The 20,613-nt window shown below is 34.6% G+C and overlaps 1 protein-coding gene across 1 annotated transcript; it reads left to right on the forward strand.

Annotated features, from left to right (window-relative positions):
• Positions 1-597: 597 nt before the first annotated feature.
• On the forward strand, positions 598-20,589 carry LOC113503110 (yemanuclein). Its single transcript, XM_026884928.1, has 17 exons — positions 598-1,213; positions 5,319-5,420; positions 5,777-5,884; positions 8,700-8,840; positions 9,281-9,415; positions 9,647-9,734; positions 9,952-10,063; positions 10,199-10,339; positions 10,568-10,701; positions 11,171-11,363; positions 11,498-11,578; positions 11,838-12,056; positions 13,192-14,281; positions 14,964-15,021; positions 15,842-15,920; positions 18,228-18,277; positions 18,775-20,589. The coding sequence occupies exons 1-17, from the start codon at positions 1,055-1,057 to the stop codon at positions 18,777-18,779; spliced, it is 2,895 nt and encodes a 964-aa protein (XP_026740729.1). The 5' UTR covers positions 598-1,054; the 3' UTR covers positions 18,780-20,589.
• Positions 20,590-20,613: the final 24 nt, after the last annotated feature.

Raw genomic sequence — 20,613 nt, forward strand, 5'->3', positions numbered from 1 at the left:
AAGTAAATTACTTTTATTTATTTTTGTTTTAATTTTGTTCATAGAAGTAATTTTTGAATGATTTATGCGTAACATAATTTCTACAAGTGATTAGCTTTGATAAAGACACAAAATACCGTACCTTAAACATTTTGCGTACCGTTATCACCCTTGTTTAACAAATCATACAATACCTACATACTTGTCGAGGTCAAAGTGCAACTTCACCATGATTTTCGTCGCAGAATTTTCCAATGCGATGACAATATGAGTGTTACTTTTCTAAATTTCTTCCCGTATAGATAAAAAAATATTGGATAGAATAGCTCACAAAAAGGGGTGTTCAAAACTCTCTTACAAATAGATATTTAGTTTTTTGTGTCTAACATACAACAGCGCCATCTATTAATTTGGATTGAAATTGCGCAGAAATCGATGTTAGTGTTTTTGACATTAGAATGTAGACGACCGACATATGAAATAGTTCATCCCTCATTTTAATTTATAAATTCTCCTTAAAATTCTTATTTAAAATTCTTATTTAAAATTCTTATTAAAATGAAATAAGGAATTACAAGATGCTTTTTATGTTCAGGGTAAAATATAATCTGTGAATGTCGGTAAAACAGAATAGAAGATGACAATTTAGCAGTTCGCATTACGACATCTGTACATCATAGCTGTAACTTATAGACGCCGCCATAGTTTACCACAGATAATAAAACACTTGATAATGACAGAATTCAAATTGTGTTTTTAGAAAAATCCTTATTTAAATATGTCATTTATTGCTAAATACACACTTACTTGAGGAAGAAGCGAAACATATAACATTTCTCAGCTAGTAATCGTTCTCCAATTCGGTTACATTTAGACGGTTTTAATAACATCTGCTGGATTTGGCCCGCCATCTATGACAAAACATTAACAACTTTGAAAAAGTTTCCTATTTCTACCGTGGCGCTCACAACCCAAACAATGAATACCAACATGGTGGCAATGTGCTACACAGTTTGAAAATGCAGGTCGTGTCATGCTTTGAAAAAAATCATTTTATACTCGGTTTTGGTGGAAAATGTCGGACCCTAAACGTGCTACTCTTATAACAGTGGGTGCTCCAAAAAGTGCAAAGAATAATGTGAACAAAACAGTGAGATTAACTATAAATTTGGATGAAAGCAACGAAAGTAAATATCCGGAGCTGAATTACAAGGAACTAGTCATTGCAGAAGAGGTAAGTTATAACAGAAAATCATAGCAATTTACGCAACCATACTGGTTTTCCAGCTCTTTGTAGTGCAAGGAATATGCTAAAAAAAAATTGTAGCCTATGCATTGTCAGGACCGCGGTCACAGCCGGTTTTATGGGGCCCAGTAGAAATCGTTATAGGATATTTTTTGCTTACGTTACACGGTTTTGTATTAGGTTTGTGACATGAATTTGCGTCCACGGACTGCTCGAGAAGCTCAGATAGCGGTCGCCATGTTTGCAACAATCATAGAAGTTCGTTGTCGGCTTAGAACATCATTTAACGAGAGCAATGTTTTGATCGCTAACACGTTATGATTAAAGTTGTTTTTACTCCAATATGAACATTTTTTACATTGTTATAGCTTATAAATAACATGCATAATGAGTGCTGACGATATTGCATCGCGTACGATATCAGTAATACACGCGAAAGTCTTGATTTCAATGACCTAGGATAACCTACCAATTGTACAGGGTATCCGGTATAAGTAAGGTAGAGTTTTAGGTTACATTTTATTATTTAATTTTATATCATTGTAAATGAAAGTTACAACATATGTTTGCAATTTTAGTGTACATAAGTGGTATATAGGTATGTTTATCATATAAGATAGAGACAGCGTGTAGGCAACAGACAGATACGAAAGTACTTCGTTTGGTATCGTTGTACTGTTCTTACGCATTACTGGGATTAAGGGATTTATAATAACGAACAGAAAGGGTAATTTATTATGTATTGATGCGTATATAGAATGTTTGGTTATGTGTTTGTTTTCAAACTTGATCTGCAATGTTGCCAAGTTAGTTTCCCTTGCAAAATGCACTCGTTGGCAGATTGTATCACGACCTTTGCTTCTCTGTGAGCTTTTTTGTTTTCTTGTGGCTCTATTATTAATCGATAACAGTTTTTAAGTATTATTCGTACACAGGTTATGTATATAGATCTGCGATTGTACTATGTGAGCTGCGTGCGCGTGTGTGAGTGTGTAAACATTTTGTTTAGTGAATGTTTGTGGTTTTATTTTATTTTTTGTTTTATTTTCACGTATAGTGTCGTATAGCGTGTGGGAGGAACTTATGTATGTTAGGTGTTTCGTTTCAGGTTATTTTTTATGCACCGTGGCATTGTTATTTATAGTTTACGGTATGATGTTCCATTGTATAGAACGGGTTTATACATAATATATAATACCTAGTGGGTGTTCTGCTGATTGCTTTATTTTTTTTATGGGTGCGTGCTGTCTGGTTCGCGCGTTTTGTTGTCGGTAATTATGGCGCGCTTTTATCGTCTCTATGCTAATGTGATAATGGCTATTATTGCATGTGCATTTGTAAATGATATGGGGTAGATTATCAATTTTATTGTAATTCTGTTTTCTTACGAGACTGTGTTATCGTTGTTAGTCTTTTGTACTTCTTACAGGTATATGATTTTTTATACTTTTAGTAAATTTATATCGTGCTGTTTTATAAAATTTCGGGAATAGCGAGCATGTGTCATACCTACCTTATTTATAATGATGATGGAGTTACTTTATTACATTAAAAATTTAGTTGTAATTTGGCTTTGTCTTGTTTTTATTAAATAAGTAGCTTACCTATCTAAGTCTAGATTGATTGAGATGTTATGATGACATCATTCCAATTTAAGCCAAACTGGTTATCAACTTATCTCTTTACAAAATAAGAAATTTTCCTTTTATTCAGGCGTTTAATTAGGAATAGGTTTTTTGTATTGTCTTATTAATAATACAATGTATTGAGTGGCAAAGGCACATAGTACTCTGTTCAAGGCTTTTAACCTTATCACGATTGGGTGTGTTGACTTGTCAGTGTCATGGCCATTCATTGAGACGATGATTATGTCTATACCTTCTCGGTTTTTTAGCAGTTATGTACTTATTATTATTATTTACGTTGTTTGTTGCAAACTTAATAGGTATATATATTTTTTTATTACAAATTAATATTTTTTTTATGAACGTACAATAATTATTTGAATGATTGATTGACAATGTGCCGCGCGCTTCGATTTGTTGCGCTTTCACTTTTTTTATTAGTTATTGTGATGTGATTATTGCACTGAGTTCAATGGCCGCTGATTAAAAATGGCGTCGTAGGTATTATCTTTTGTTTTAACTTTACACTTCACTTTGTCGGAAGATTGGTGTTGGTGGTGCCTAGCGCGTCGAATTACAAATGTTTGCGGCCAATGTTGGTTCAAATCTAGGTCCGGTGTATTGACTTCTGTCAGGGCTTTGCAAATGATGGCGCGCGAAAGAGACGGATGCGTAATAGACGTCATTGCGAGCAAATCTTAATAAATAGAAATATTAGGCATCATTATAAACATCGATTTAGGCTTTTAACGTCAACAATGTGTTGTTATTATCGTAATAATCCTACATGAAATTCTTAGTACATAACCTAGGTTATAGGTATCTCTTGAAAATAGAACAAGGCAAAATGTTAATGCAAATTTCGACCAATCAGAGCGCGCGCACGACGGATTGAATTAGTTTTACGATTTTCAATCATGTGACAGAAATCATTGGTTTTATTTGATTATGGTTATGTAGGTATTAAAACTATCTCTAAATTAAAAATTATGACCTTAAAGTGTCTAGGACCCTTAAAAATATGATATTAATTTTTCATATCATTTTATAGATACACACTTATGAACAAAAATTTTTCATGTATAATGTTTAGTTTACATGTTACATAATGTAATAGTTGTAGAAAACGTCTTAATGACTATACCAACTGCGTCTTACACATAATATTATGACAACTTAAATTTAACTTTTCTGGAATTTGCCTTTTTATGTACATACAAATTTATATATTTTATTTTCTAGTGCCACTTTTTTCGTTGTTCTGCAACTTGACTGTAAAGTTTTAGTGATATCTTCTCAGTTCAATATCCGAAATCTATTTCTAGCTGCCTTGCTTGGCTTTTCTTATTATAAATGTTTATTCTTAACTAATATATCAACATCCTTAAGTATATCATGTCTATAGGCCCACAACTGCCATTGCAATTGTCGGAATAAAATAGCATCTCAACACTAATAACCTCCTTTACGAAATCTCAGTACTTGTACAAGTTGTACCTGTGCTCTAATATCTTTTTTTGTTTACAATTTATGGACACAACATTATAAAAGTAATGTTAAAAGGTACTGTTTAATGCATTAGCTTACAATAATTAATATAAATATAATGCAAATAAATGTGTATCGGTACACAAAGAGAACAGTGGGGTCTTATATGTTATCTTATTAAGTGCTGATAATATATTACATAGTTATTTTATCATCAATTAATAATTCCTACCAATCTTTTATTTTATAAGTGGCCTTCCTCTTTGAAATGTTCTTCTCTACTTTGCATTTTTTTTCTTGATAACTGAATTTTTCACTTGCATTACATACTGTTGTAACTATTAATACCTATTTCTAGTGTTTGTATTTACACTTTGCATTATTTAGAATGTGATACAGTTTTTTTTTATTTTACTTCTCTACTTCAATCTCTAAAAGACATTAATGATTAATTACTCTGCACATAACTATGTAATAATAATTTCAATGCAAATATAATTATTTCTGTTGTATAATATTTATTATTTATTATACATATGTAATATGGTTCTTGACCTACTGAGTAATTGCAATGTTATTATGCATACATGCATGTATTTGCTTAGTTCAATATGTATTACCTGCTATTAGTTATAATAAATTATGTCAACTTGTATGTATTTATATCCATACTTTTTTCTTTGCATAATAATCTACACTAATATTATAAAGCTTCTGTGAAAGCGCTAACCTCAGGAGTCCTATTTGAAAAACAAAACAGTCAGGTACCCCGTTTTTTAAGTTAGACTATATAATACATATCATCACGCTACAATGAATAGGAGCAGAGTAGCAATGAAAGATCTTTGTTGCATAAATGGGAAGAAGATGCATGTCTCAAAAATATTCATCCAAACTTTGAGATACCTGACTGATCTTCGCGCTTAACGCAGACGTAATCGCGCAAACAAGCGTTTTATAATTTTCTTTTTTGTTTTCAGAGAAAGAAAAGAGTAGAAAACGGCAAGAATACAGGGCTGGACCCATATTCCGAAAATAATGAAGATGTGGAACGTATCGCCAGAAAGTTTGAACAGAAATATGTAAGTGCTCTGAATTATTACAGTTTTAATATGAGAGTACCCCTGTTTCAGTAAGAAAGTTGTATGGGTTTGTTTTAGTCAAATGTTAAACAATTTGAGTTATTAATCTATTGCGCTATTGCCGGCGAATAACGATATCGTTATCCTGCATATCTGTTCATTGTTTTTTTTACTAGTGAACTTGTCATGTATCTAGAAAAAAAAATCGGTCACCGAGACAGCGAATATACTTTGAATACTTTCTAATTGTATATTATGTAATAGAGTATATCCAGATGTTCCTGTAAAGAAGAAAGATGCTTTTTCCATCATCCTATCGTACCTAATTGTGTAAATCAGAATTTATGTCTATGCAGGGTGGTAAAAGCACATATGGACGTAAGGGCAGGTCGAAACACGACGACTTTGCTGATATCGGCGCTGGCTACGATGAGAACGATTCCTTCATTGATAACACACATGGGGTGAGTTCATTACTTTACACTAAGTTGTATAGTTGATCAGAAGTACTAACACGGCTGATGTTCCAATCATCTGTCATAGATGTTAGAGGCCAGTACCTACCACATAGTTGACACAGCTTGTAGACACCATTGTCCTTATAACCCACTAGCGTCCTACTGCATGAATAATACCTTCTTTCTCTCCTTCAATCCATCCCGGTCTATGGCTAACAGTGCCCAGTTTAGTACAAAAGAATCGGGTTCGTTCTGCTATCTCCTTGTGGGTCTACCATCTCTTTTTGTTGCTACTACTACTGTAACTACTCAGTTTGAGATTCTCTCAGCCCCAAGAAACGTATGGCGGATGGTGTTGTTAGGAAAATAGTGTCAAAAAGAAATAATAAAACAATATGGACCATGTTTAAAAAGGCCTTCGCCTGAAATAGGTTTAAGAGATTCTAGGTAGGTATAACAAATTTCGTACAAAATATATTTTGTTTTCAAATGCTGTTGGATAGAATTCGTGACTAGTCTCATTAATCATGCCAATGAAAATAAATTAGGGGTAACTTGTAATCCATTCTCAAGGTCAACGCTACAATCACTAAATAATGAAACGTTCGAAAACATTATAGTTCCACACTCTAATCTTTACGTAAGGTTTTATAAACACGTATGTTTTTAAACGATAGACACATTTTATCTAAGAATTTAAGAGACGAAAGGTCGTATACCTTATTATGTCAAATTCATCACCACAGTCACACCTAGTTTGCTGGTTTTACAATACGTCACTGTAGTCTTTAATTAATTTATGTTGTGTGACGCATTTGTTTGTTAAGAACTTTGTTACTGTTATCAGATTCTGTTTGACTTATTTAACGATAGCAATAAACTAGGTTAGTTACACAAAAATTACGAAATAAGAGTTTTTTTTAAAACGACTCCCGCACTAAGGAATTTTATCCTTGTGGCGCGGGGTTTCACAAATATTCAAGTCACGCGCACAAAGACGACCAGATTCAGGACAAGCATTCGTGGATCGCACAAACGCTTGTACCATGCAGAGATCAAGCTCTAGACACGTTGCCTATTTCTATCTATTTTTATTAATTGGTTTTTCGTGGTGACGTCAACTACTCGTCGATATTTGTAGTCAAAAATGCATAAGGTTTAGTGTAGGTAGTGCCTTATCATGAGCCCTTAAACTTTCGTTTGTTGTCATGCACGCGGAATGTCCAAGTAGTGTCAAATTACACATCTATGTTGTGTATCGTCTTGCTCTGTATGTTCTGCTAGTTTACAAATCTAGGTAAGAAATACTTGTTGACAAACTATATTTTTGTCAATATTAGTCGAGTATGGCATCAACTGTGTGAACCTATGTCGTTTGTTTTAAAAGCAAAAGGTTAGCAAGGTTACGACTAAAATAAATAAAAAGAAAAATACAACTTCAACCATTCACACAAACATTATAAAGCCGCGCAAAAAAAGTCCCTTTTACTTCATCCGAAACCAAATAAAAGCAGACTATCTAGGTCAACTGGTATTTTAGAATAGGGACTGTCGCACCGGAATAAACAATCGGATGTTTTCAGAAGAATGCCAATTTTAGCAATAGCCTGCTCGCTTATAACCCGTGACAGATTTAGCTATTGTGTCGTTTGTAAAGAGCTGCGCTGCCTTCACAATAGGACTGCCTAGGTCTTTAAACCAAGGCAATGTATCTTTAGGGTTAGCCACTGTTGTTTCGATCGTTTGTAGTGCGTAGTTACTGATTGGTTGAATTTTCTGTAAGGATTTAATGTTAGTTTTTTCTTGGTCAGTCAAATTTAACGTAAGACACCGAGTAAGGTGGTTAGCACCAAATAAAGTAGTAACTAAATGTAATTTAACTAGTGTCAAAATTATTCTTTATACATAGTCTTCTTATATATCGGTATTTGGTTGTGGTAATTATAATGTGTAGGGTCTTTAGGTATTATCCTGTTTTATACATGCATATACTTTCTCCTTGAAAATGAACTAAACTTTATTTAAAATTGCATTCACTTATCTTTGATCTAATCTTGTGTATTGTAACTATTATTATCATTGATGATTAATACTTACGGAATTTTAGTAAATGTTTCAAGTTTAAATTTAATTTTATGCAACTAGGTGAAAGAATCCATACAAGTTATACAGCTCACCCATGTTAAACAATGCTTAGGCACTGCCGTGAGAGACATGGCATAAAATATAATTATACATACGTAACCAGGTTTTACCTCTTACCACATAAGAAATATCCTTTATTGAAGTACTAGCTTTTCGCCCGCGGCTTCGCCCGCGTCGAGGTCGTTTATATCGCGTTTCCAAGAGAACTCTTCAAAAGTCCGGGATAAAAACTATCCTATGTGCTTTCTCAAGGTCAACTCTATCTCTGTACCAAATTTCATTAAAATCAGTTCAGTGGTTTAGACGTGAAAGCGTAACAGACAGACTTTCGCATTTATAATATTAGTAGGTATGTTAACTTGAATAACACTGAAAGTAAAACTTATAAAAAATCCGTATGGAAAAGTTGACCGAAAAACTGCTATCAAAAGAGACGTTAGATTGCACTTGAAAAGTTATTACAAGTGCCTGTAGACAACTTACAATCATAACTTTTAAAGCTATCGCGTAAACCTGATTTTGTATTCCCATTTTCGTAATTATATATAAGTAACAATTTCCCCAACAACAACTGTCAAATAGAAAAGTAATTTGAAGGTGACTAGGGCCAAGTCACATATTTAACTAAATTTACCGTTGCTTCATTTACATTACATTACGATTCGTAACATTTCAGTACGATGAGATGATCCCGCCGGAGTGTGACACTCTTTACGGAGGCTTCTACATCAACTGTGGCTCCCTGGAGTTCAAGAATGTACCGGAGAACCAGTCCGCTATGTCTGATGGCGAGCCCGGGAGCAGTAGGAGGAATAAGGTGAGATTTTAAAATTATTCTAATAAGTAGCACTTTTTTAATGGCAAATTACAATGTACCCAGATTCCCGCACCCTTTACCGCTTCCCGCTGCGAGAGAAGAAACGGCGCAAAAAGCTCCCCTGTATTTTCATTTACAGTATATAATATTCTAGTTATTGAGTACTTTAGGATTGAAGATTAGTCTTAAACTATGGCAGCGAGCATACCGGACGTGTGCCATCAATCTGGTAGCTATTTTAAAAACTAGCAGCCTTTTTTGACATCATATTTATATGATATTACTACTTTAATAAAACTTATTTAAATGCTAAGTAAAAATCTGAAGGATTTGCTGCTCGATAGTATAAGATATCTTGTTTATTAGTTAAATCTGCAACCACACACAAATCTCATCATTAATATCTTCAGACATTCACTCATTATAATTGACATTTACAGAGGCGCATATCATCGAGCAGTAGCGAAGACGAGTCATCAGAAAGTTCCTCTGAGTCGGAGAGTCAGGATGAGAAGGATCCTAAAGCGATCGCTAACGGCGACATCGACTGCCACAAGACTGAACACCGGAAAAAGGTGAGACATCACATAATATGAAGAATGTAGTGTCTGTATTACTCGTTTATAAGCAAGATGCTGCAACGCCAATGTTGGTACATACTACCAGAAATAGTTTAAACAATTCTATTGAGCTGGCAGCTCTTGCTTCATTCTTTACACACGAAAATTTAATAGATTTTTTGATTATTAGCTATTTAAGTAAACAAAAAAGGAAAATAAAATCTAATACTAAATTCTCGTCCACAGAAAAATAAAAAGATTGATAAGAAGAAAGCAAAGAAGGTTCGGCGGACAGACTCCTCGGCGGCTACATCTGGAAAGCAAACTTCTGATGGTATGAGACCATTACTATTAAAATTTAAAAGAAAAATATTCATCAGATCGAAAATAAAAATAAACATACATTATTATCTTTCAAAGTGATACCATTAAACTCTAAATTGATAATCACGCAATTTTGAAACATTTTAAACAGGATGCAATAATGTAATTCGATGTATAGTTTATTAATAATATGATCATTTTAATGATATGCTTGTTATTTTATCCAGACAACGCTCACGGTGACGGCGAAAGTGCAGACTCCCGTACTTCTCAGTCAGATTCCCTCACGTCCAAGCCGGCGCCCAGCTCTGAAAATGCCATCACATCAGACAGTTCCAGGTAAGGTTCATTCTTATCCGTACTTAAAAATGAAAGATAAATTCATATTTGTAAGATATAGTTTGGATAAGTGTTAATGCATGATGAAAATACAACTTTTTACTGTGGCCACTGACGATTTATTTTGTTATCTAGGGATACTGAGAGCAAAGTGGAGGTGAAGCTGCCGTCAGCCGTCATCGAGGCGCTGGAGGCTCTTGAGGCATACGCGCGGACATCACAAACCAACTCGTCTTCCACGCAGAATCTTGCTCATGCTGATCAATTTACCATCGCGTGAGTGCATTGACATATAAAAAAAGACTGTAAAAGTATTTGAATACAGAATATCTGCTTAATTAATAAGAACCGGCAGAATGCGGGGTCTTATGCCGTAGAGGGTTTTAAAAAAAAATTGGCCACCCAGTGATTATTTTTTAAAAATCGAACACCTTTCTCTCACTCGATCATCACTGCGTATTGTATAGATATTCTTGCAGTTGTGTAAGTGTCTGTTGTTGTCAGTGTGTCGCGCGCGCTGTCGCTGGGCGGCTGCGGGTCCCGCGCGCGGCGGGCGGGCTGGGCGCGCGCCGCCGCCGCGCTGCGCACCAGCAGCCAGCTGCTGCGCCAGCGGGCCGCCGCCGCCGCCGTCAGTCACGGTGAGTGTAAGGTCAAGGTTTAATTGCGGGTCGCGGCGCGGTTGACGGGTATAAGTATGTGACGGAGCACGCGAGCGAATAATCCATGATATTGAATGTTAACCTGAGTATGTGGGTGGGCTCCGTAAAACGACGACTAGCAGAGAGAAAATCATGACTCACTTTACAAAAAAAAAACAAAGTTTCGGAACAAGTTTACGGCGAATTATTTTCGAAACGAAATATGCATCATATTTGAAGATCAAAATCCTCTTCATACAATTCGTTGCGTATTTGACCCTTGCCGCTGTTCGCGCGTCTCGGTCTTTATATAGTTCTTTTGCCTGGTCCCAATATGGCAGGGCACACACTTCTACAATTACCCTCTCCGTATCCTTTCCTGTCCTTGATTTTCTCCGAGCGAGATCGCGCGATCATAAAAGTAATTACAAATGAATATATTATAATTGTATCTTTATCATATTTACAGACACGCCAACCACAACAATTGCTCAATCCACATCCAACACAATAACGACAGCCTCAACTACAGTGTCATCGACATCAACAACAGTGCCGTTGCGACACGACAAGCGCAAAGTTGATGACGATCTCGAAGACTTCGACTCTGAACAACTTACCGCTGAGCAGAGAGAGGCTATGATCAAGGAAACTTTGAAGCGGTGAGAGTAAATTTTAAGTAATTTTTTTAAAGGGGAATAATAATGACAATATGATATGTTATGAATATGCAGTAACAGCTTTGAGTTCTATATTTTTGCATGCGATAAAGCAATATTTTTTGTGTCTGTTTTAGGTTAGAGGCATTAATAAATGAACGGAAACCAGCCATGATTGCTAATTATAATGCTGAATGTGAAAGAGTACAAAATGAAAGGTAACATTGAATTTTGGATAATTGTTTAAAAAAATGTTTTATGAAGATTCGTGTTTTTTAAGATTAAATCAATGTGATTGTTGGGTATTATTTTTAAAGATGTTATGAATTCATATTTAACTTGTATAGATTTGTCTTTATTTTTATTAATGCTTGAGATAGTAAATTGTTAAAAGTGCAGTCAATAAAGTTAAAGTTAAACCTGTAGTAGCAGTCCTCTGTGTTGCTAGTGTTGTATAATAGGTGTCGCGGTCCCCAGGAAGAAGCTGGCGGCGCGCGCGGTGTGCGGCGCGGCGGTGCCGGAGAAGCGGCTGCCCAAGCGGCGCTTCCCGTGGTGCGGGCGCGCGCGCGGGCTGCTGGCGCGCCTGGCGCGGCTGGCCGGCGCCCCGCCCGCCGCGCTGCGCCTGCTGCAGGACCTCGCGCTGCCGCTGTTCCCGCCCGGCTTCGTGCGCATGCCCACGCTGCTGCGCCAGGCCGAGTACGACAACCTCACTCATATGTACTCTACACACTACTCGCCAGCTAGTCGTTCACACTGATTTTAAAAAATCAATCAAAAATATGTCGCTCAATCTTTCTTCCAAAAATATCAAATGAAAGAAACTGAAATAATTACACTTAGTTTTTGAATGCGAAACTGCGCCACGTTTCCAAAAATCGAATCCAGTTACGCATTTAGTCTAATTAAAATTAATACATAAAAATATATCTATAGTCCGATTTTTAATTCGAGGCAGTAAAATGACATTTCCAGTGTGGCAGGTTTTTAATTCCAAATAAATAGTGATGTGTTAGAATCGACTTATTACAATCAAAAGTTAGTCGAGCTTACATTTTTTTATTCAATATCAAATTAGCTCTGTATAAAAAAAAAATATTTACGACAATTAATCAAAAGACATGCACGGTGACTGTTTTTAAATGTAAAAAAAAATATTAATTTAAATTTATAAAATTAAAGCCAAATGCGGTGCTGGTATAAGATGAAGCACCTTACCATGCAAGAAAAGTCGAGCGCATCCAACTCCTTCTGATGAATACTGACATTATGCAGTGGTTGGATGAAAAATAAAATTAATATCAACTTACAATTATTAAAGCTCAATTAATAGAAATAGTAAATTTTTGATACATAGTGGTTTCTTAGGTTTAGGCGAATATTAGACATTGAAATGAAACTACTTTTACGAATTTTACCGCGATAAAATCCGTAAAAGTAGTTTCATTTTTGATACATAATAAAATAAAGCATGACTAAATGTCATCGTCGTAGTAAGATTTCCAAACATCACTATTGTAGCGGGTCACCCTTTTTTGTATATATGACAGTTGCAATTGTCATTTTACTGCCTCGAATTAAAAATCGGACTATATGTAAAACCCATATTTCAATGCAAACTGCTAAACCATTAGAAAATTTTGCCACTTAAATAGAAGAAAAAAATAAAAAATAATAATATATTGTTTTAACTTCCTACTATTATTCTTTCCCTATTATGTAACTATCATCAAAGCTATTATCTCTGGCCTACTGTTCACTATTTCATCAAACACATGTTACAAATTCTCCTTACACCTTTAAAACAATTAACAAATAAAATTTTACATTCCAGTCTCAGCAAAGAAATCAAAGCAACGGATTTAAAGCGGCAGCGCCTGGGCTCAGCATCCCAGGCGGTGAACCCTCCCGCCGCGGCCGCGCCCGCCGCCGCCGCGCCGGCCGCCGCCCCGCTGGCCGCCGCCCCGCCGGCCGCCGCGCCCGTCCCGGCGGGCGGCGCGCTGGGGCTGGCCGAGCCCATCCAGTTCCCGAGCTCGCTCACCGTCACCACCACCACCAAGCACTCGCCCGACAAAACCGAACTGCCCGGCCTGCCTGACGACAAAACCCCCTTCAACAACGCAGTGTTTGGCTCCATCATTAACTCCTTCACCCTCAGCAAAGACCTTATAGTCGAGAAACCAGACAAAAAAGACACTGAAAAAAAAGAAGAACTTTACATTCCTCCAAACAATATAGGCAGTATAACGATAACTCCTGTACCAAACAACCCCCCCAAACCTGAGAAGAAACTCAATAACAATGTTCAAGTAACAGAAAAAACTACAGGATTACTTAGGGTTAAATCGCCAGCTGCCTTAAATGAAATGGTTAAAAAAGATAAGGTCAAAAAGCCAGAAAAGAGCCAGAGTATAGTTAAGGAGAAGCGAGTAGCCTCACCTTTACACATAGACACCAGTTACCAGCCCAGTAAAAAGGACCCCAGTCCAAAGCAAAAAGACGAAATACCACAGAAGCAAATAGAGAATATGCGAGTTGCTGAGAATAATATTCCTAGACCTGCCTTAGTTCCTGTTCACCATTCCCCGACATTCGCGAAACCTGATAAACGGCCGCCTGAAGTCAAAAAGAAGAAGGATGTCGTGATAATATCCGACGTGGATCCTTTAAGTGACCAGCAGGAGCCGCTAGCGGTGGACGATAGCAGCAGTGATGTGGAAGTGGTAGAAGACAATAGAACTGACAAAAGTGAACCTAAACGTGATAAAAGTGAGACAGTGCCTTCCAAGGACCTTGTGAATGACACAAACAAAAAAGTGAACAGTGTCAAGTGTAGGAAGGAGAAAGAAGTGCGCAAGAGTGATAGTGAGGAGGCTACCAATGATGATATTGATACGCTCATGAGGAATCTCAGAGAAATGGAGGTGAGATCATGTTCTTTTTTTTTTAAATAGACGAGGCTTCAGTACACTCAAGGTGGTTATGCCAGCCCCATGGGTACTTTCATTTTAACTACTTCACTTACACATAGTTCCCCGTTCTTTCACTCCTCTCTCTCAGGCATATTTTCATAAAGCCATACAAAACCTTAGATTCCTCCGATAGTGGTTGCTTAAAAGGACATTGTCACCCCCATTAGATCATGTTCAATCTAACTAATATGTAACACCCTTTTGAATGACAAGTTTTCTCGACCAAGAACTTGTGTAATTACAAATCTACAAGTGATGGTCACTTACTGTTAATACATTTATTGGTAATACATTTATTGTGACTATCACTTGAGATTCTAACAATCAAATGAACACTGTTCTGTAAAGATATTTTGGTGGCCTTTTTGTACAAATGATTCCCCTTTTCCTTCCTCCATCAAAGCTGTACATAACAATTGAAATCCATTTATTAGACTAATTTATTACAATACCACAATTTATGGGGGTATTTAATAAATTAGTCTGTGATAATGTTTATATTTTTACTATTCTTCCTTCCTTCCTGTCCCATTTAGTTCCTGTCCTTTCAACTGTCTTATTAAATTGATATTACTGAGAAACTCGATGAAATTAAGTGAGTTATTATATTAATATGTATACCAATATGTTTCAGCATTCCCAAGAGCCAACAAAGTTTAACAGCAATTCTTTCGGCGGAGTTCTAACAAACGGTAAATATTATTTTAACTAATTAAATGAAAATTAGGTTTTTTAAGCATGTCACTGTATCAATAGAATTTAGTCCAAACAGAAGTCTGGGGATGCATGTTCTATTATGTGATGTATTGTCTGTCCGTCTTATTATATCTTTGTATCCTAAATATTATTATATTATTTAGGTGTATCTAGTATCTTCCTAATATGTATTAGAACATATTTGGGTATGATATAAGCACTGAATCTGAATCTTTCACTGTTGATCAGCTGCATGTTAGTTAAGTTAGACGGATATAGAATTAGACAGAATCTACAATGATGACATACAAGAAAACAAATCAACACCGATTCTATACTCAATTTCTTTAGGTAATTAAGAAAAAGAACAATCATGGTGTCTTAAAAAAAAAAGACGCCTAAGAATAAATTGTAAAACAACAATAAAGATTACTACATCAAATATGTCACTGAAATAAATCTTGATGGTTTATCTTTTTAAGTACAAAGGACATGTAGAAGTCAACTTTCTACAAGTGTTGATACAGGTGAAGCGACGAAATGTATGGATGTGACAAGATTAATGCCTTATAGAAATGTAATTTACATATATACATTTGATAAATTTCTATCACTTGTCAGTAAGTAGGTGTTTATTGAAGCTTTTTATGTATTCACTCTTATCAAACATGGGGTAAAGTTATTTTTCACATAAATAAAAAGCTCAAACGATTGATAAGTCTCCTTAGAACTAAATTGAGTAGAACATACGGAATACATAGGACGAGTCTTAGTACGATAGTACTAGATGGCTAAGCTTACGTTTGTGTGGTGTAGCGAAACACGAGAGGTCTTCCAGTCAGCCTTCATTCCCGAGGAGCTCGGTATTCGGCGAGGCGCGTGACAGAGACAAGCTGTAAGTGCAGCTCGCCAACATACTATAATAAGTACATGGAGTGTAATAACTGAAACTGTAGTTGAAGTAGCTAAAATTAAACGCGAAACTAGAATATTCGTCAAAACTCTTCTCAAAATAATCGTTTGAGATAACGGTGCAGTGTTAGCGCACAACAACCCTTTGAACAGCTTTTTAAACTGCTGTCTCACAATAAAGTAAGAGTTCTGATTGCTATTTGCTATAATAATAGTATGGTTATGGTTTAAAGCATTAAAATATTTTTTATCCGATGCTTTGCCGGTTGTCTGGGTTCAGAATGATTTTAGACACCAGAATGTTAGTGATTTTGATTAAATATACCGACTGACTATAATCTATTTGTTCATTTCTAACAATATTAACACTAAAATGTAAAAATAAACTTCGAAGTAAATAGAAATCTTACAAAACAAAACTGAAACACTCCATTTACTTATTACTCCGTTACGTGCGCGGCATTATGCTTGTACAGCTTGGCATGAGGTTGTAATGAGGTATTCCACTAAAAATCTCAACTCAAGATATAATAAAAAACCTCCTTAATCTTTTTTTAATCTTATTGCTATTCAAATAAAGTTTTTTTTATATAATAATCTCGTTACAACCTCAACCTCCTCATCTTGCCGCTTACCCACTATGATTGTTATGCACATATCACCATACCAAGTAAACTATTCAATGTAACAATACGTGTAATTTGACATTCATGTAACTTATGTAAATATTGGTGAAGGCTCTCATTTTGTACATTTGACATTCAAAACATTCATCCATCTTACATTACATTTGTGTAAATACGCAGCTGTATGTTGAAATATTAGTTTAGAAGCTGTTTTATTACTTTAGTAATAGGTATTTCCTATTCAGGCAAGCATGGGTCCAATAAACAATATTTGTTTAGGTATTTTTGTAGCACCAATTTTTTTCATATTTTTTTCAGGCTCTTTTAACCAATTTCAGCTTAATAATTCAAAAATTATATAATTTAGTTCAAATTGTGCTTCATATTGTTAAGTATGTGGTAAAATATTTATATTTGAATGTACCTACTGTGTATTTGTGCTTTTGTTAAGGTGTTTTTAAGCATAATATCAAGCTTTTGTATATAAACCTGTAGCTAAGTAGATGTCTGAAATCACAGTATTTAGTTATTAGCTTTGAGTTCAGAAAGAGAATCATTTTTTATTGACCCGATATCTAATAAAAAAAATAGTGTAGTTGAAGCCACATTTTTCAAATTTACTTTATTAATTGTTATGTTACTAAGTAATCATCCTTTAAACACAATTTCTAACTTAACTGTGACTAAACTTAACTCATGACCATTGTAAATATGCAGTACTTTTATGTTAAAACAATTTCTGTTTGTGTATGTTCTGATATAATTTTGACTTTCTTTCAAAATGTACTAATAGGTGTAACACTGTCTGTCTTTCTCTCCTTCCATAGTCGCAGCTTCCACTAGTATACTTCGGGTATGATTTGACTAGTTTCGAAGTCTACCTACAAAAAAAAACAACAAGAAAAGTACGAAATGTATTTTCGAAGGATAATAATTTTCCTTCTGACTTCGTCAACAGCTTTGTATCATTTATCTACCATATAAATGAGGCAAAAGCTATTCAGACTGTCATTTTCTTAGGATGATTTATATTCAGGTTATTCTGAATTCATGTACAATTTAAGCTCTAACATTGGAGTGTGATAATCATCCAAATATCTAAAGTTTCGCTTTTATTTAGGGGAATCACCCGACGAGGTCGCGAGCCCTACTAGTCCCCAATACCCGAAAGATGAGAGTGAGTGAAGCTTTATACTAAACGCTTTTACCTAAATACTATAACGGTCCTGATTATGAGCAAACTAAGTTATTGTTTACTAAGTATAGTCTGATTAGATTTAGTCAATTTTTTTGCTATCTTTACCTCACTGTAGTCTATAAATGCATTTTAATTATCATGTCAATATTTTTTCTATTGAATTTATAATGTATGAGTTTGTGTTATATGTTGTTTTTGTCTATGAACAACAATAATTTAGTTTCTTATTAACAGGATCAGCACCAACTCTGTTTTCCTTTTGATAATTCTTATTTATGTTGTGACGCTAAAATTTCTTGGGCGGCCTACCACCAGTGTGCCGACAAACCCAAGTAAGCTGGTACTTGTCAATATCTGGCGGTAGACCCTCAAGACAGAATAAGTCCAATTCAAATTCAAAAATCTTATTAGAGTCCATGATTAATTTTTGAAGTCAGTTGTCTATAGAAGTTTCAATTTGTTTCAGTACAGAACGCACTTCTTTGAACAAAATGGATGGATGTAATGCCATCACAGGTGAGAAAACGCATATTTTAATGTATAATATTAAAATTGTATATATTAATAGTAAAATATTGATATTCTTCTAAAAATTATTGTGCATAACAGGATCAAAAAACTTCGTCGTCAGTTTTGGACTAAAGTTGGGCTTAACAAAAGAATTATGTAACATTCATAGATTTATTAGTAATAATGTGCCAACGCGGCTACAATTATTTTCCGGAATCCATATGTCGATAAATGTACCTTCAGGTTTTATTAATCTTAGAAAAAAAAAACAGAAATAAACAAACATGATCCTAAAACGCCATAACATGTCTTTAACACAGATGCAACATAGGTGAACATCAAACTACTATACAATTCGATTTCAAATTCTAGAGTTTAAATAAATATACCCCGAATTATTGTACTAATATTAGTAGTATTTCGTAACTGTATTTCTATTAACTGCAATAATTGTTTTATGAATAAAAAATATAATTCCTTTAAAACTCGTTTTCAAATTTCAGGATGACGCAAGAGCCAAGAGAAAAATCACAAAGATGTTGTAACAGTTACATGATGTTAGTATGTATATCAGCCGAACCTACCCCCTGTACCGGATCACTGAATTTGTTTCACGCATTTATCGAAGTCTGTACGTCGTACCGTAGTGCCGAACAAGCCCTAACATACGACATCACCCGTTCCTAGATACAGGTAACATTATAAAGTATATTGTAGAAAGGAGATAGTAAAAAATCCTACAGAAAATGTCACTATATGGTTTTCGGTAGTGACTTGTGATTTTTTGTTGATTAATAATCTAAATCGCAGTTCTGTACAGTGCGATAGCAATCCGAATAATTGAAATTGTATTAATACATATCGTGCCACTTAAATTGAGTCTTGAATATTCTTAAATTCTCATTCATCAGTTAAAATTGAAATGAGGAATGGATTGTGAAGAAATGAACATGTTAATTTTATTCTTCGAAGTCTTTTGTCAAAAACGGATTTTTGATTTTATTTGATTTGTTGAATTTCTGGATGGCTTGAGTTTGAAGGTATGTACAATATGTAAATAAAAGTAGTGCCAAGCAAACTTTATAGCTGTAAAGTAGCTGCTGCTAGATAATGTATTGAAAGATGCATTATTTTGTTACATGAAAATTATAATATTTTATTAGAAGTATCCATTACTCACTGTTGATACACGCACTCAAATGTTATTAGTTTTAATAGAATGCCAATATTTTACCGTCGCAACTACGATCTATTGACTTCGATAAATACGCGTATATGTCTTAGCACGTCACTATCTCGATAAACAGACTTGACTGGATATCGACGTAGTGGACTATAGTGTTGTGTTTATAAAGAAAATTTTCTATGCAGAATAGAAATATTTCGAAGCTAATGTCGGGTCCAGATAACTATTTATTTGATTTTATTTTCATATTTTTGTGTATAAAACATTTTTTTATTTAATTATTCTTATTGACTGATAGATACTGTGTATTGTTTTTATTGAAATTCCTAATGTTTGTCAGTTTTCTAAACTTGTATTACCTTACTTCCAAAATATATTTTGAACTACATTTCTTTTTATACAATTCTGGGCCCACGTGCTAGACATACAACATGTTTAATTTTATTGATACACTAAGTTTGTATAGAAACACACGTATTTTGTATAATAAAGCGATTAGTTTATAAATAAACTTTTTAAACATTAAAAGTACTGCTCCACTCGTTCAATTGTCGTTGGCGTGTTGGCATAATGTAGAAGTATAGATATTTTTTGTGTAAGCAACATCGCTAACGACATTTGATTACCTACATTAGAAAATGCAAGTTTTGTACTGAAGTCCACTTAGCATTTGGTGCAGAAGAAAAATATATTAGGTTAGTAGATGAAAAAGTATTATACATAGGCAGACTAGCTATTACATTGGCCTATTAAATATGGCGTCTTTTATTCTTCTCATTTCAATATAAATAGATATTTTTCTTCTATAATTGAGGAAGTACGTCAGAACAATAATAAGTACGTAAAATCTAAATCATGATTACAGATAATGAATTATTGAAACATGAGGAATATTTTATTAAAATGGCTGTTGTTTTTATGATGTGATGTAGAATACCATTATATGTTTATTATGAATCTAAATCGGCAGTGATTGTGGAGCAGTAACATATTTTTACACAAACTCAAACAAAATATAGTATTATTTTGACAAAACAAATGATACAATTTCTTTTGTGATTATGAGTGAGTTGAAATCCTAAATTCCAAATTATGCCCAATGTAACAATTATGAATAAATATTTATAATGAATTTAATTTGTTTACTTTTAAACGA

The sequence above is a fragment of the Trichoplusia ni genome, chromosome 18 (genome assembly GCF_003590095.1).
Source record: "Trichoplusia ni isolate ovarian cell line Hi5 chromosome 18, tn1, whole genome shotgun sequence".
Classification (NCBI taxonomy): Eukaryota; Metazoa; Arthropoda; class Insecta; order Lepidoptera; family Noctuidae; genus Trichoplusia; species Trichoplusia ni.

What these genes read in the sequence shown, in the direction of transcription:
- LOC113503110 (XM_026884928.1), top strand. Translation starts at nt 1,055, where the DNA reads ATGTCGGACCCTAAACGTGCTACTCTTATAACAGTGGGTGCTCCAAAA. An exon ending in TGGAAAGCAAACTTCTGATG is followed by an intron (nt 9,735 to 9,951) that starts GTATGAGACCAT and finishes TATTTTATCCAG; the next exon opens with ACAACGCTCACGGTGACGGC. An exon ending in GGAATCTCAGAGAAATGGAG is followed by an intron (nt 14,282 to 14,963) that starts GTGAGATCATGT and finishes AATATGTTTCAG; the next exon opens with CATTCCCAAGAGCCAACAAA.